We start from the raw sequence: 14,556 nt of genomic DNA on the forward strand, positions 1-14,556 counted from the left end.
GAAGTGGTACAGCAATCTGAAATAAGGATAGAGAAACTTTTTTAATATACTGATTCAGAAAATTTAGCTAAACTGATAGGTACATAGCGTCTAACTTTACAAAAATGTAACAAATGTAGCTTTCGGTTTGAGTATGGAAAATGTTTCTCTTACAGTGATTCATTATTGATACATATATGTTAAATATATCTCTACAGTAGACTTCAAAACACTTCAGAACATATACCTAAACTCAAGTACATCGTGATGACGGAGAAAATCATTCCTTCCCTTCCTTGAAGACCCGTGAGTAAGGTATAGACGGTAATGTAAGCTGTCAACTTGGACAGCAATGGAAATGAATCATTCAAATCACATCTTAAAACTAGAGTCGTTATGTCACTCAGGAGATTAACAGTATCATGGGAAATCCGAGCGAGGCTTCTTATTTGTGATTTCGAAGGCAGCCTTATTTACCTGCAAATTTGTCCTTATCGTTGCATATTTTGTACGTTCCTTTCTCTTTTCTCTTTTAGGTACAGACATCTGTGAAATACCGCAAACTCTCAGGGTTTAACTTGGCATTGGAAGCATAATACAGACTTCATTCTTAAGAATTTGATATTTTCGAAAAGTATTGCATATAATCCAAAGGAGATAAACCATTTCCTTGCTGAATAATGTAAATGCACAGTCGTTAACTGTTGTCTACCATAGTACGTGTTTACAGAGTTGCACGAAGAGAAATCACAGATTTTTGGGCGTTATGCACTTCTTTCATTAGAGTAGGTAATTTAAAGCAAACTGTACTTTTAGACACTTCTACTGAATTACAAACAAATAACATGTGTGAAGACTGGCGAAATTTTATAGAAGTTAGCTGACCCGGAGACATGTAATTTCTTTTAAGAGGTAGTGGATGGAATGGCTCTGAGCACTATTGGACTTAACATCTGAGGTCGTCATTCCCCTAGAACTTAGAACTACTTAAACCTAAGGACATCACACACATCAATGCCCGAGGCAGGATTGGAACCTACGTCCGTAGCAGTCGCGCGGTTCCGGGCTGAAGCGCCTAGAACTGCTCGGCCACCGCGGCCGGCGCAGTGGATGGATGTTATTATTGCTTTTTTAGCTTTACTGGAACTGCTTTCTTGAGTGATGGAATACTTAATAAAGACACTCTGTGAGTCCTGAAGCGAGCAGCAAATATTAATTAGCCTTCGTACTGCTACCACGAGACTTGCGATTTCGTTAAACCTATCTGTCCTGAGTTTTAATGTTGAAAAGTTACTTTGCTTGACAAGAAGAAGAAGAAGAAGAAACGTAGACTCCTCCCAACTTCGTTTGCTCGGCTGCACAGGAACCAAAGTCCAAGAGGCACTCGCAGAAAAGATACGTGACTTCATTCCCTCCTGTCCAAACAGGGAATGTGCAACGGTCATTTCGTATTCTGTTCCGACGTCTTTCTGTAGTAAAAAAAAAACACCCCAGATCTCGTAGAAATACCTATTCAGCGGATATATAACTTGTTCGCTTTAATACTTACCCAATATAGTCTTTGATGTTTCAGCAGAAAAGAAGTTTCATAGAAAGCGCACGGGTTATGCGCTCTTCAATTTTCTTAACAGGTGGTTGCTCTTTGCTGTCCAGCATGACAACGTATGTAAAAAATCAAGGAAAGTGTGTAAGATCGATATCAGATAAGGGCGACAGAATACACTGAACTCATACAGAGATGTGTTAACGTGAATGGTCGCAGGCTTCAATGCCTCGCGAGAGATGCAGAACGAAACGTTGGAAGAACTTAAATGACGAAATTCAACAAAGGGAAGCCAAATATGTCACGAAACATAGTTTATCTCATCAGACTTGCAAAATTCTAAAATACAGTTTGCATTGGAGAACAGGCGGTATTTTGTAGCCCGTGACCCATTGCTTCCGCGAGATACTGGAGGCAAAATTAGCCTAGTAACAGTACAAGTAGACGCATAGAAACATTCATTCTTCGTGTGCAGCGGCTTCCGTTTAAATAACTCGAAGGAGACGTCATACGTGATAAAATGACCCCTACACTCTTTTCTTATCAGTGTATACAAGGGGAAATTTTCCAGATAATTGTTTCGTCATAGAACAAGTATTTTTGATCAAATACATACACACAGAAAACGTGTAAGATATCCTGCGTTTTTCTTTCCTTTTTACGATTCTGTGCCTCACTCGGAAAAAAAAACGGAGCACTTAACAGCAGCGCTGTGTTGTCCGTCTGATTGTCCGGCTGCTAAAAACCCTGTTTGTAAGGAACGGACAGACGTCTCAAGTTGAAATTTATGTCACATATTCAAGTCTGTATCCATTCGCGGTGTAATAAAGTGAAGTTTCATTTATGTTTCATATTTTGATAGCTGCAAACTCACTCATAGAAACCTATACAGAACTTCCCATGGCAGAGAACCATGAAAATTGGCAAGAAGAAGAAATTACAGTTTGTAATTATGTCACGCCGGCCGTCGCTACGGTCGCAGGTTTGAATCCTGCCTCGGGCATGTGTGTGATGTCCTTAGGTTAGTTAGGTTTATGTAGTTAAAAGTTCTAGGGGACTGATGACCTCATGTGTTAAGTCCCATAATGCTCAGAGCCATTTGAACCGTTTGAATTATGTCACACGAAATAATATTTGGTACCCTACGTCAAACTCGAAATTAAAACAGTCTGCAGTTCTTTATTCAAGCTAACTTCATCTCTACGGTGAAACTCAAACATCAGGCAAGGAATGACTTTACTCCTCGTATGATGCGTTTCGAAATTTATCAATCTTCATATAACCAGGAGCGATTACAGTACGTGGATATAACGTTTAAAGTTGTACGTGAAAGAAATATTCGCAGACTAGTCTTCGAATGTAATTGCTCTTGGATATCTGATGATGGATAAATTCCGAAACGCGTCATATGAAGCAATAAGGTCATTCCTTGCCTGATATTTGACTTTCTGTATTGTGACCTCATCAGCTTAAATGGAAATGGTCACCTACCACCAACATGACTTTATGTTACATTTGTATTATTGGAATTAAAACGTTCTCGAAATCCTGGAATCCTTGGGACCGATATATTGCCAGTATTAATAATAGGAAAAAAATGATCGAAATTCTCTATTCCCGGAATGTATACGCCTGTACGCGAGATTTCCACAGTCCTACACATCCCTAGGTCAACTGTTTCGGATGTGATAGGGAAGTGGAAACGTGAAGGGGCATGTACAGCACAAAAGCGTACAGGCCGACCTTATCTATTGACTCTCAGAGACCGCCGACGGATGAAGAGGGCCGTAATGTGTAATAAGCGCACATATATCCAGACAACCACACAGGAATTCCAAACTGCATCAGGATCCACTGCAACTGCTATGACAGTTATGCGGGAGGTAAGAGAACTTGGATTTCATGGTCGAGTGGCTGCTCATCAGCCACACATCACGCCTGTAAATGCCAAACGATGCCTGTCTTGGTGTAAGTTGGTGTAAGAAGGTAAACATTGGATGATTAAGTTTGTCCGAAACCCCCAGTGCGCGACTCTTACGCGCACGTGGTCAGTTTTTGGAAATTTGTATTACTATAATACAGTTGAGCTGCAAGTCACTTCGGCGGACAATGATATTTTGGGTAAACATTCCCCCTCGCTTGCTCTGCCCGTTTCACATCTAGCCAATGATGACGGCCAACAAACAGCAGTAGGAGGAATTTCATTCAATAACCATTTTCCAGCGTAAGTGTTGAATCGTACCTTTCTATCCAATGACGAAGGGCCACCAATAGAATCCACAAGACTTTAGCCAACAACGCCACTTCTTCTGCATCAGCGCGGGAATATTAGCCTATGACGATGACCCACCAATGGTAGCCACAGGAATTTTGTCCAATACTCCTACTCCTCCAGCACAAGCGCGGGAAAACTCCCTTTAGAAGAGAGAGCGACACTGGTCTTTGACAGTGTTGTAGCAGTAGTGGATACCGGAAGATCCGGAAGGACATGCCAGCAGAGGGGTCGTAACGACCATTATTTTAGAAGATTTTAACTTTAGTGTCAAATATAATGGTCAAACTAATAATTAAATCGTTCGTGAAAATAGTTTATTCCTTAATATCGTACATAGCACTCGTATAAACGGCTCTGAAAGAATCCATCACTAACATATACTAAAAAAAAGGCAGTAAAAATGTAGGGTTATTTACATTTGACTTGCACTTATTAAAAAGTTCCGAATTTGCAGCAATATATAATGGATTTTCTCAAATACTGCTGCTGCCACGTGTTTGTCGCAGATGTTTTCTTCTTTTGTTAGTTGATCCTAAGGATCACATTTAAGCCGCTAAGTCAGCTTTGCTCTTTCATCGATCTGGCTTGTTTTTCTTCTCTTCTCCTTTCCTGGAACTTTTTTCTTTAACCAGTTACTTCTCTTGATTTTTTGTTTATGTTTTGATGTACCTTCATATTGTTGCTTGATTATGGCATTTGTCGAAGTCGTCATCCACGTAAATAATTTACATAGGTTACCACGTTATGTTTTCGAAATATTATACAGTTTTTCATGTAAGCCCACGTTGATTTATTCTTTGGATGTGGCCACAGAAATTTAGCCTTATTAACCAAAAATAATCCGTTCTTTCTTCTACATATTCATAGATTTTTGCGCTACTTCTTGATTTACAGAGCTCTGTTGTTGAATTTCTAATATGTATCTTCCTGTCTACCTTTGTTAAATATTTCCTCATTTCTTCGTATTCTTTAATCAATCCTAAAACTAGTTCCTTTAGGGCCACTTTATTATCTTAACATTATACATATTCACTTTTCAAAATGCTTTTAGTGTCAATACAGCGGAAGAAAAGCGGTTCAGATTCACATGGAGGCATTCGTATTTCAGTTACCGTGACATCTCGAAATAAGGTGTACGCCGGGTTGTTCATTCCCCAATCGTTGCACTAAGTCCTTAATTGTCTAGTGGTCGACGGAAAGTTAAAACATAATCTTCCTTCCGTCCTTGTTTCCTTCCTTCCTTTCCTTTACTTTCCTTGGTTCAGATAGCTACTTTTTACTCGTCGTCAAACCTGATGACATCTCTCAGATACTTAAACTTGCCTGATCTCCTGATTTTTCCATACGTTAAGGGACATAGTAAATCCTCGTAAGTACCGTACGTATTTCGACTAATATCACGAAGAAACATTTTCTCAGATGAAGCTACACTTAATGGCACAAAACGTGTGTTATGAAGAGTATGACGTATCCTTTTCATGATTACGACCAGCCCACATGCCGAGAGCGTTAACGCGCCCACTGCATGGAGGCGGGGAAGCAAGCCGGCCGGAGTCGAATCCACCTCGCGGACTAACGAAGAGCCATCCAGCCACGATGTGGTTTTTAGGTGGTGTTTGACATTAAGCTAAGTAAATATCATGCTGCCACCTGCGTTCCGCTTCAGACACACGTTACGCAAAAACTTCGAAGATGTCATCACACTTGAACATGTTTTCTACATTCGACGCAGACAGTTGTGGTACGCAGATTGCTTCCCGCAGGGAGTGCTGGTGACAGGAAGAGCTTGCAACTAACGTTGTCGGAACCGATTTGCGACAATGCTGAAGGCATATAGAAACGGAGAAAGGTTTAAAGGAAAAGAAAAGAAGAAATAATGTTGCACATAACTACACGAAGGGATAAAATCACAGTACCATGAACGAATTGTGCGACGTAAACGATAGAGGGTAGGCACGTTTGTGCAACTGAAAAATAATGTCTAATCAGATTTCGCACCAGTAGCTTAAGGGTGGTTCCAGTATGAGGATGCAAATCAGTTTGGCTTTAAATAAACGCGATAAAAGTTCGTGAGCGTCAGTTACCTTTGAGATTGAACATGGTGAGTCGATGTTAGTCAAGAACGCTTTTAAGGCGACAAACACACCATTATCAGACATTATTGAGTTTCAACGAGGTCGTGTTCCTTCTGCGATACTGCAGAAAGATTGGCTGGAATGTAGCCACTGCACATGACTGCTGACAGCGATGGTCACGAGAGTGTACGGTCACAAGAAGACCAGGCTCCTAATACCAATGTGGCACTATAGGCAGGAAAGAAAATGATGTTCGACATGTGTGGCTCTGGAGCGACGTACTGCATCTGCAGCAGCAATTTGGCAGCAGTTAGCACCATAGTGCTACATCGAAATATTACAAATCGGTTACTTCAAAGACAGCTCCAAACCACATGCCATGTAGAATGCGCTCCACTAACCCCGTAACACCGCCATTTGCGACTTTACTGGTGTCAAGCGAGAGGTCATTTGAAGGTGGGGAGGATGTCTGCTGTGTTTTCCGATGAAAGCTGGTTCGGCCTTGGGGCCAGTGATTTCCGTTTGTTGGTTAGGAGGAGGCCAGTTGAGGGTGGAAACCAACCTGTGTGTCTGCTTGATGCACTGGATTTGCACATGGAGTTACTGTTTGAGGTGCAATTTCGTGTGACAGCTGGGGCACTATCGTTATTATTCCACGCACTCGGACTTCCAAAATTGTTCCTAATTTTGGTGATTCGACATTTTGTGCTGCCATTCATGAACAGCATCCCAGGGGGTTTTATTCCAGCTCGATAACGCTCGTCCACATACCACTATTGTAGACCAACATGGTCTACAGAGTGTCGATATGTTGCCTTTGCCGACTGTACACCAGATCAGTCTCCAATCGAGCGCGTAAGAGACATCATCGGATGACAGCACCAACGTCATCCATAACCAGCATTAACCGTCTATTTACTGACCCACCAAGTGCAACAGGCTTAGAACCTCATTCCACAAGTGACATCCGGCACCTGTGCAATAGAATGCACGCAGGTTTGCATGCTTGCATTCAATATTGTGGTGATTACACCGTTTATTAACGTACCAACATTTCACATTTGCCATGGCTCATCTCACGATGAAACCTGTGATCTTGCTAAATTAATCACTTAAGTACAGACAAATGTAATCACGAAATTTCATTATTCTACATTACTTTTCGGAGATGCGAATTTCTTTCCGTTAGCGTATATCAGGAAAAAGACAGAGGCTTATGCATTGGAATAACATTGTGGAGTAGCGTTGGTATCTTTCTTCAACCATAGTGGCCAAGCTTTTCAAAATTTCTATGCGCCAGTGAAGTGTATAACCTCAGTTATGAAACAATCATTACTTCATTACTCTTATACAACCGAGGTAGTAATTTCCCTCACGTAACCTCACTGTTGACAAGAAATCTAATTCTAATGTTCCTTTCGTCCTTATTTTACGTGATACCCTCAAACGTCATATACTCTGCAGAATGAGATATCCCCCAGTCTGTGGCTAAGCCATGTCTCCGCAATATCCTTTCTTTCAGGAGTGGTAGTTCTGCAAGATTCGCAGGAGAGCTTCTGTAAAGTTTGGAAGGTAGGAGACGAGGTACTGGCTGAAGTAAAGCTAAGAGGACGGGGCGTGAGTCGTGCTTGGGAAACTCTGTTGGTAGAGCACTTGCCCGCGAAAGGCAAAGGTCCCAAGTTCGAGTCTCGGTCCGGCACACAGTTTTAATCTGCCAGGAAGTTTCATATACTCTGTTTCTGACATGAATTTTTTCTTTAGCAGTCGCCGGCCGCTGTGGCCGACCGGTTCTAGGCGCTTCAGTCCGGAACCACGCGACCGTTACAGTCGTATGTTCGAATCCTGCCTCGGGCATGGATGTGCGTGATGTCCTTAGGTTAGTTAGGTTTAAGTACTAAGTTCTAGTGGACTGATGACCTCAGATGTTAAGTCCCATTTATAGTGCTCAGAGCCGTTTGAATCTTTACCAGTCTACAAACATTAAGAAAGTGATACTTCCCTTATCATTGCACTACGTAGGAGCAGAACACGACATTTTTTGTTAACAGTCAACTCTGTTGTTCCACAGAAAGAAGACAATCATCCAGCTGGAAAGACATTGTGTCATATAAAGTAAATAAATAGACCTGATTTACGTCCTTTGTGCTTTCAATACTTCCCAATATAAAACACATTTATTTACACACTTTCACACGTGTGATTTCTCTCAGCTTAGGAGCATGCGTGCTAGTTTATTTGAACTGAGAATTTAGTCTGGCATGAGTACAAGCCTCGGAGAAAATGTGTTAGTTTGTGTAAGTAGCTGAATCGACCTATTTTATTGTGAGTTACGGTAGAAATTCTGCGTGTATCATGCAATTAATTACTGGTTCGCCCTATTTACAGTTTCACTAAGAAACACGGGCAGTGATCCACGGAAATCTAATCCTGGGCCTTTCTCAAGTTAACAGTTCCGCTTTTACAGCTGCTACTTTAATGTCACAAGGAGAGGACACCTACTCGTCATCGCCGAATTCGTCCGAATTCATGGTACATGAAGGGCATGGTGAGACATGAAAGTACACCAAGTGGGAACTTCAGATGGCCAAGCGTTTAGGAAATAAAAGGAACTTTAATACGTATCTGTCACCATGTGCTCCTTATTAATTGTCCCCGTGAAACTGCGTTTAGGGAGCATTGTTAGGCTAAGCGATAAGAGAACGGAAGGGTATTGAAAGGGTTGCGGGTTCGACTCCGCCCAGCGGTAAATATTTTTGAGCTCCTTGGCAATGCGTTCATTACTCACGTCACAATTAACCAGCATTTCATCCGATGCCTATACTTTCTGCGCTTATATAAATTAATAAAATAACGTATATGACGTTGCAGTTAATTGTGTTGTACGCAGTGCACCCATTGCCAAGGAGCACAAATATATTTGCCACCGGGCGAAGTCGAACCTGGAACCCTTTCAATTGGAATCCGATCTGTTACCGCTGAGCCAAACACCGCTGCCTAGTCACGCTCACACAGGGACAATTGATAAGGTGCACATGGTGATAGATCTGTATCAAAATCCCTTTTATTTCCTAAACGCTTGGCCATCTGATGTTTCCACTTGGGGCACATTCCTGATTCGCCACGTCCTACATGTACCATAAACTTGGACGAATTCGGCGGTGACGAGTAGGCGTCCTCTCGCTGTCAGTACGCTACAGACTGAAGCATGAGGCTCTGCAACCAACAACGTGGCCGCGAATTATGTGTACTTTCTTCATAACCTTTTGTGTCGCCGTGCTGTATTTCCAACGCACAGCCTTCTGCCTTTACAGCAGACAGAATTCCTTTGGGTAGTCCAGGCTAATCTCATGTGTTCGTCTTCTCTCCCCTTGCTAGTTCAGCGGTAAGGAAGAATCCCGTCTGTTGAAAGATCTGCTCGTTCAATCTGCTAGTGCATCGGAGAAAGGGGACAACGAGATCGTAGTCTTATTGTTCGCTGGATATGTACTTAACTGTCTGTAATAACCGACAGATTTTGTAACAACATCGCAGTGAAACGTAGTCTAATAAATTTTCTTCTGTTAATTGTTTAAGTAATTTTATGTTCTAGTGATGACAACTATCGCAAGATATTGCACAATTGTCGCAATAAGGATGACTGACAAACCGAAAGCTTTTGTAGTCTCAGTTCTCTTACAGACATGAAGGACACACAGAGAGTGATTTTTGGTCATCGACCTCCTTATTTCTGAACTCTAGTCGTCTTCATAATATTTTTAGGCGTCTAATTAGTTTAAATGAAGTTTGAATAATCTTATGACCTAATAACCATGTGCTACCAATAACGTAAATAAACCTATGAATCGTAAAGTAGGACACATTAGAGCGACGAAGCGTCTTTTATGTTTATCACGGTGTTATAGCAAGAGAACATATTGTGATTGCTGCTTGATTTGGATCGAAACTTGTCTCACTCGCCTTTTCTCGCTGTGCTAATATGTATTTTGAGAAGCAGTAGTGTATGTGAACAATGGTTTCATTAATTGTTACATTCAAGTGGAAGATATGTACATCAGTTACATGACCATGTGGTCAAGCAAACACCCAACTAACAATTCTTTTAAAAAAGGACGCAAAACAAGAGATTTGAGATTGTGTAAAATGATCCCAATACAGACCAAGTCCTATGATTACGGCTCTGCTAATCCTCAAATAAAAAAAAATAAAAAAACATGCGTGCCTCCATAGAGGCTGTTATCTTCGATTACGAAAGTTCTTTGGCATCCTGCTGAATGTGAAACATGCAGAATAGTATACATCTCACTGCATAGTGCTTCGTGAAATGTAATCCGAGAGCAGATTGATTTCCTGTCTCGTGATCGCGGAGAAATGCTACAATTCTTTCTGAACGAGGTTTCGTTTGAGGGAGCATGCGCCTAGACATGGTATTCGCCATCTCTAACCACAAGTGAGCATTCCGAGTCCCTCGAACAGTGCACAGCATGACGTCTGAGACCTGACATCGAAGATAGTCCTTATGCTTACGTTTGTGGGCTTAGAACATTATTTATCAACTAGCAGCGTCGTTCTGTAATTTGCTGCTGTTAAACGTAGTACAGCGACAAATCTGATAGTAAGTGAAATTTCGCTTATCATTGGCAGTGACCCTTGAAAGCCTACGGTCGCAGGTTCGAATCCTGCCTCGGGCATGGATGTGTGTAACGTCTTTAGGTTAGTCAGGTTTAAGTAGTTCTAAGTTCTAGGGGACTGATGACCTCAGAAGTCCCATAGATCTCAGAGCCATTTGAACCCTTGAAAGCGTTCTTATGGTGAAGAAAGCGACACCGTTCTCGCAGAAGATACTGGATGTTACACTTCGAATAGAGCTGTTCTTCTTTCTTTGCTCGTAAGAAATCAGAAATTGTTGATCATCTTCTGAGAACAAAAGACTGTTTTAAGAGGTCATGTGTTCTCCAGAGCCACGAGCTTATGTTACGACGTTATCCTCCACCCTGTTTTCTAAGTTATTTGCTGTGTGCTCAAGTTTTTCACAGTACGGCTCAATTCAAAAAGTGGAGAAACTTGTTTTAGTTATCCGTAATGTTTAGTCGCCTCTTTCATACAGAACTAGTGGACCCAAAACGGAACTCTATGTAATCCTGCAGCTTTAGGATCACATGCAAATTTCCTGACTTGTGGCGCTAGGATATACTTTTCTATCTTCTTTTTATGTAGATGTTGTTCCCCGTCCATATACACTCCTAGAAATGGAAAAAAGAACACATTGACACCGGTGAGTCACACCCACCATACTTGCTCTGGACACTGCGAGAGGGCTGTACAAGCAATGATCACACGCACGGCACAGCGGACACACCAGGAACCGCGGTGTTGGCCGTCGAATGGCGCTAGCTGCGCAGCATTTGTGCACCGCCGCCGTCAGTGTCAGCCAGTTTGCCGTGGCATACGGAGCTCCATCGCAGTCTTTAACACTGGTAGCATGCCGCGACAGCGTGGACGTGAACCGTATGTGCAGTTGACGGACTTTGAGCGAGGGCGTATAGTGGGCATGCGGGAGGCCGGGTGGACGTACCGCCGTATTGTTCAACACGTGGGGCGTGAGGTCTCCACAGTACATCGATGTTGTCGCCAGTGGTCGGCGGAAGCTGCACGTGCCCGTCGACCTGGGACCGGACCGCAGCGACGCACGGATGCACGCCAAGACCGTAGGATCCTACGCAGTGCCGTAGGGGACCGCACCGCCACTTCCCAGCTAATTAGGGACACTGTTGCTCCTGGGGTATCGGCGAGGACCATTCGCAACCGTCTCCATGAAGCTGGGCTACGGTCCCGCACACCGTTAGGCCGTCTTCCGCTCACGCCCCAACATCGTGCAGCCCGCCTCCAGTGGTGTCGCAATAGGCGTGAATGGAGGGACGAATGGAGACGTGTCGTCTTCAGCGATGAGAGTCGCTTCTGCCTTGGTGCCAATGATGGTCGTATGCGTGTTTGGCGCCGTGCAGGTGAGCGCCACAATCAGGACTGCATACGACCGAGGCACACAGGGCCAACACCCGGCATCATGGTGTGGGGAGCGATCTCCTACACTGGCCGTACACCACTGGTGATCGTCGAGGGGACACTGAAGAGTGCACGGTACATCCAAACCGTCATCGAACCCATCGTTCTACCATTCCTAGACCGGCAAGGGAACTTGCTGTTCCAACAGGACAATGCACGTCCGCATGTATCCCGTGCCACCCAACGTGCTCTAGAAGGTGTAAGTCAACTACCCTGGCCAGCAAGATCTCCGGATCTGTCCCCCATTGAGCATGTTTGGGACTGGATGAAGCGTCGTCTCACGCGGTCTGCACGTCCAGCACGAACGCTGGTCCAACTGAGGCGCCAGGTGGAAATGGCATGGCAAGCCGTTCCACAGGACTACATCCAGCATCTCTACGATCGTCTCCATGGGAGGATAGCAGCCTGCATTGCTGCGAAAGGTGGATATACACTGTACTAGTGCCGACATTGTGCATGCTCTGTTGCCTGTGTCTATGTGCCTGTGGTTCTGTCAGTGTGATCATGTGATGTATCTGACCCCAGGAATGTGTCAATAAAGTTTCCCCTTCCTGGGCCAATGAATTCACGGTGTTCTTATTTCAATTTCCAGGAGTGTAAAACCTCATTTTCAGGATCTTTCTCGACGAACAACAATTACATGGAGTTTATTGTTATTTCTGATTCATTCATACTGCAATAATAAGTGACTGTAGACGAACGGGTGGTGAAGAAGTTAACTGCTCAGAAACACATTTGAAAGTACGTGTTCACCGTTCTGTTATAAATGACCTTTTTCATGTGTCGTGCTTTGAGCAGGATAGACCTCTAGTTTACATAAAGCTACCACCGGAGAGGTGTTCGCCGAAGGTGAAAGTGCACTGTTAATAACTCTCGGATGGAGCTTTCCGACTACAATTGTCTCTCAGTTACGCACAACTTCAAACGGGGTAGCACTTCCCAGTGATTCAGTTGAATGCAGCGATCAAGCATCTTTCATAAAATTTTATCAAAATTGTATAACTTCCCAGTTTATGCTGAACCATACTATGTCCACAAAACCTATCGCTTTTCGTTAAATCAATAAAAATAATTATATTTTTCTACTGTGTAAGAATGGAACGGCATCAGAACCAGCAAATGCTGTTATAATGAGTATGTTTTTACAGACCTTTAGTTTCGCTCTAGTGACCATGTCGTGAAGTACCACTGCACAAAGTTTAAGGAAAATTCCTTGATGGATACATGAATGAAACTTCTTGCCCGTGAAAAACATATTCATTACAACAGTTTTCGGTGGTTCCACGATCCAGTTCCTTAAATCATTGAACTGAGCGGCTCTATCAATAGAAAAAGTAGTGAATGAGTGCTCACCATCCGAATGTCTGTCGTGTGTTTCAGTTAATTGGGCCGCAGTTCATCCAGGCGATTAAACCGTCGCTGGAAGCTCAGTGGAGTGACGAACTCCAGGGGGCCTGGGAGCGCCTGTTCGAGTACATCGCGTTCCACATGAAGGCGGCCATGGAACGCGAGAAGGCGGAGAAGCGGCGCTGACCTCCGCTGCTGGGCCGCGCGGGATCCACGCCCTGATCTCTCCGGCGCGGCGCTACCCGCTCTCACCCCGTTGCTGAGGACGCAGAGCCAACAGCGAGTCGAAACGTCGAGTGGTGATTTCTGTGCACCGTGGCACCCCACACGGAGTTTAGTTGTGAGAAATCATCTGTGAACCATGTGACTGTAAAGTGCAATCTCTCTTATATTTCGACTCTTCAGAAGGTGGAGCCAAGCACAAGAATGCGTGGCTGACCACTGTGGTACTAAAAAAAAAAATATCTTTGTACATTTTCAAAACAAGACGTGTCCTCCACTTCAAACAAGGTTTTCTACAGACGTTTTTCCTTTTCATGAAGCATGGTGAGAACAGTCTGACAACCGCAAGTACCTCGCAGAATGCTGAGGCAATGAATTGATTAACGTATGGCCTCCAGCACTTTTATGAAGTAGCGCGCACGTCGCTAGCTCTTTCCAACTTTGTCTCCTGGTTGAGGAAAAACCGAGTCTGGCAGAGTGTGAGCATTATCAACTTCGAGTGCTAACGGCTTAGAAGCTACGCTGCCGTTAATAAGATCTCAATAGCCTCGGCTCTGAAAATTTTAGTAATTTGAATTGCGTAAGCGGTTTGATGTTGCTGGCATTTAGAAATTTTAATTTTGTGCTGATCCTGCCGGGGCTTGTGCACACTATAGACATAGATTCAACGTGTGCTGTAGTTCATCCGCCTTTCTGGTACCATGAGTTTACTTGAACAGTAATTGTGACAGCTACAGAACTGCAGAAAACATGTGAAGAGCTTGTGCATAGTCTCAGCAGTACTTTCTATAAAGCCGGCCGGAGTGGCCGAGCGGTTAAAGGCGCTACAGTCTGGAACCGCACGACCGCTACGGTCGCAGGTTCGAATCCTGCCTCGGGCATGGATGTATGTGATGTCCTTAGGTTAGTTAGGTTTAAGTAGTTCTAAGTTCTAGGGGACTTATGACCACAGCAGTTGAGTCCCATAGTGCTCAGAGCCACTTTCTATAAAAGCGTTTTAAACCTAATCATGTAAGAATGACAGTTTTAATATATTTTCAACCAGATTAACTTCT

General features: G+C 43.5%; 1 protein-coding gene across 1 annotated transcript in view; it reads left to right on the forward strand.

The window, feature by feature from the left end:
• LOC126092701 (uncharacterized) overlaps nt 1-14,234 on the forward strand; it is a 379,772-nt gene extending 365,538 nt beyond the window's left edge. Inside the window, exon 5 of the mRNA XM_049908424.1 lies at nt 13,313-14,234. Coding sequence (XP_049764381.1) covers nt 13,313-13,465 — 153 coding nt within the window. The 3' untranslated portion in view covers nt 13,466-14,234. The remainder of the gene's footprint in view (nt 1-13,312) is intronic.
• Nucleotides 14,235-14,556: the final 322 nt, after the last annotated feature.

Source organism: Schistocerca cancellata, chromosome 7 (genome assembly GCF_023864275.1).
Source record: "Schistocerca cancellata isolate TAMUIC-IGC-003103 chromosome 7, iqSchCanc2.1, whole genome shotgun sequence".
NCBI lineage: Eukaryota > Metazoa > Arthropoda > Insecta > Orthoptera > Acrididae > Schistocerca > Schistocerca cancellata.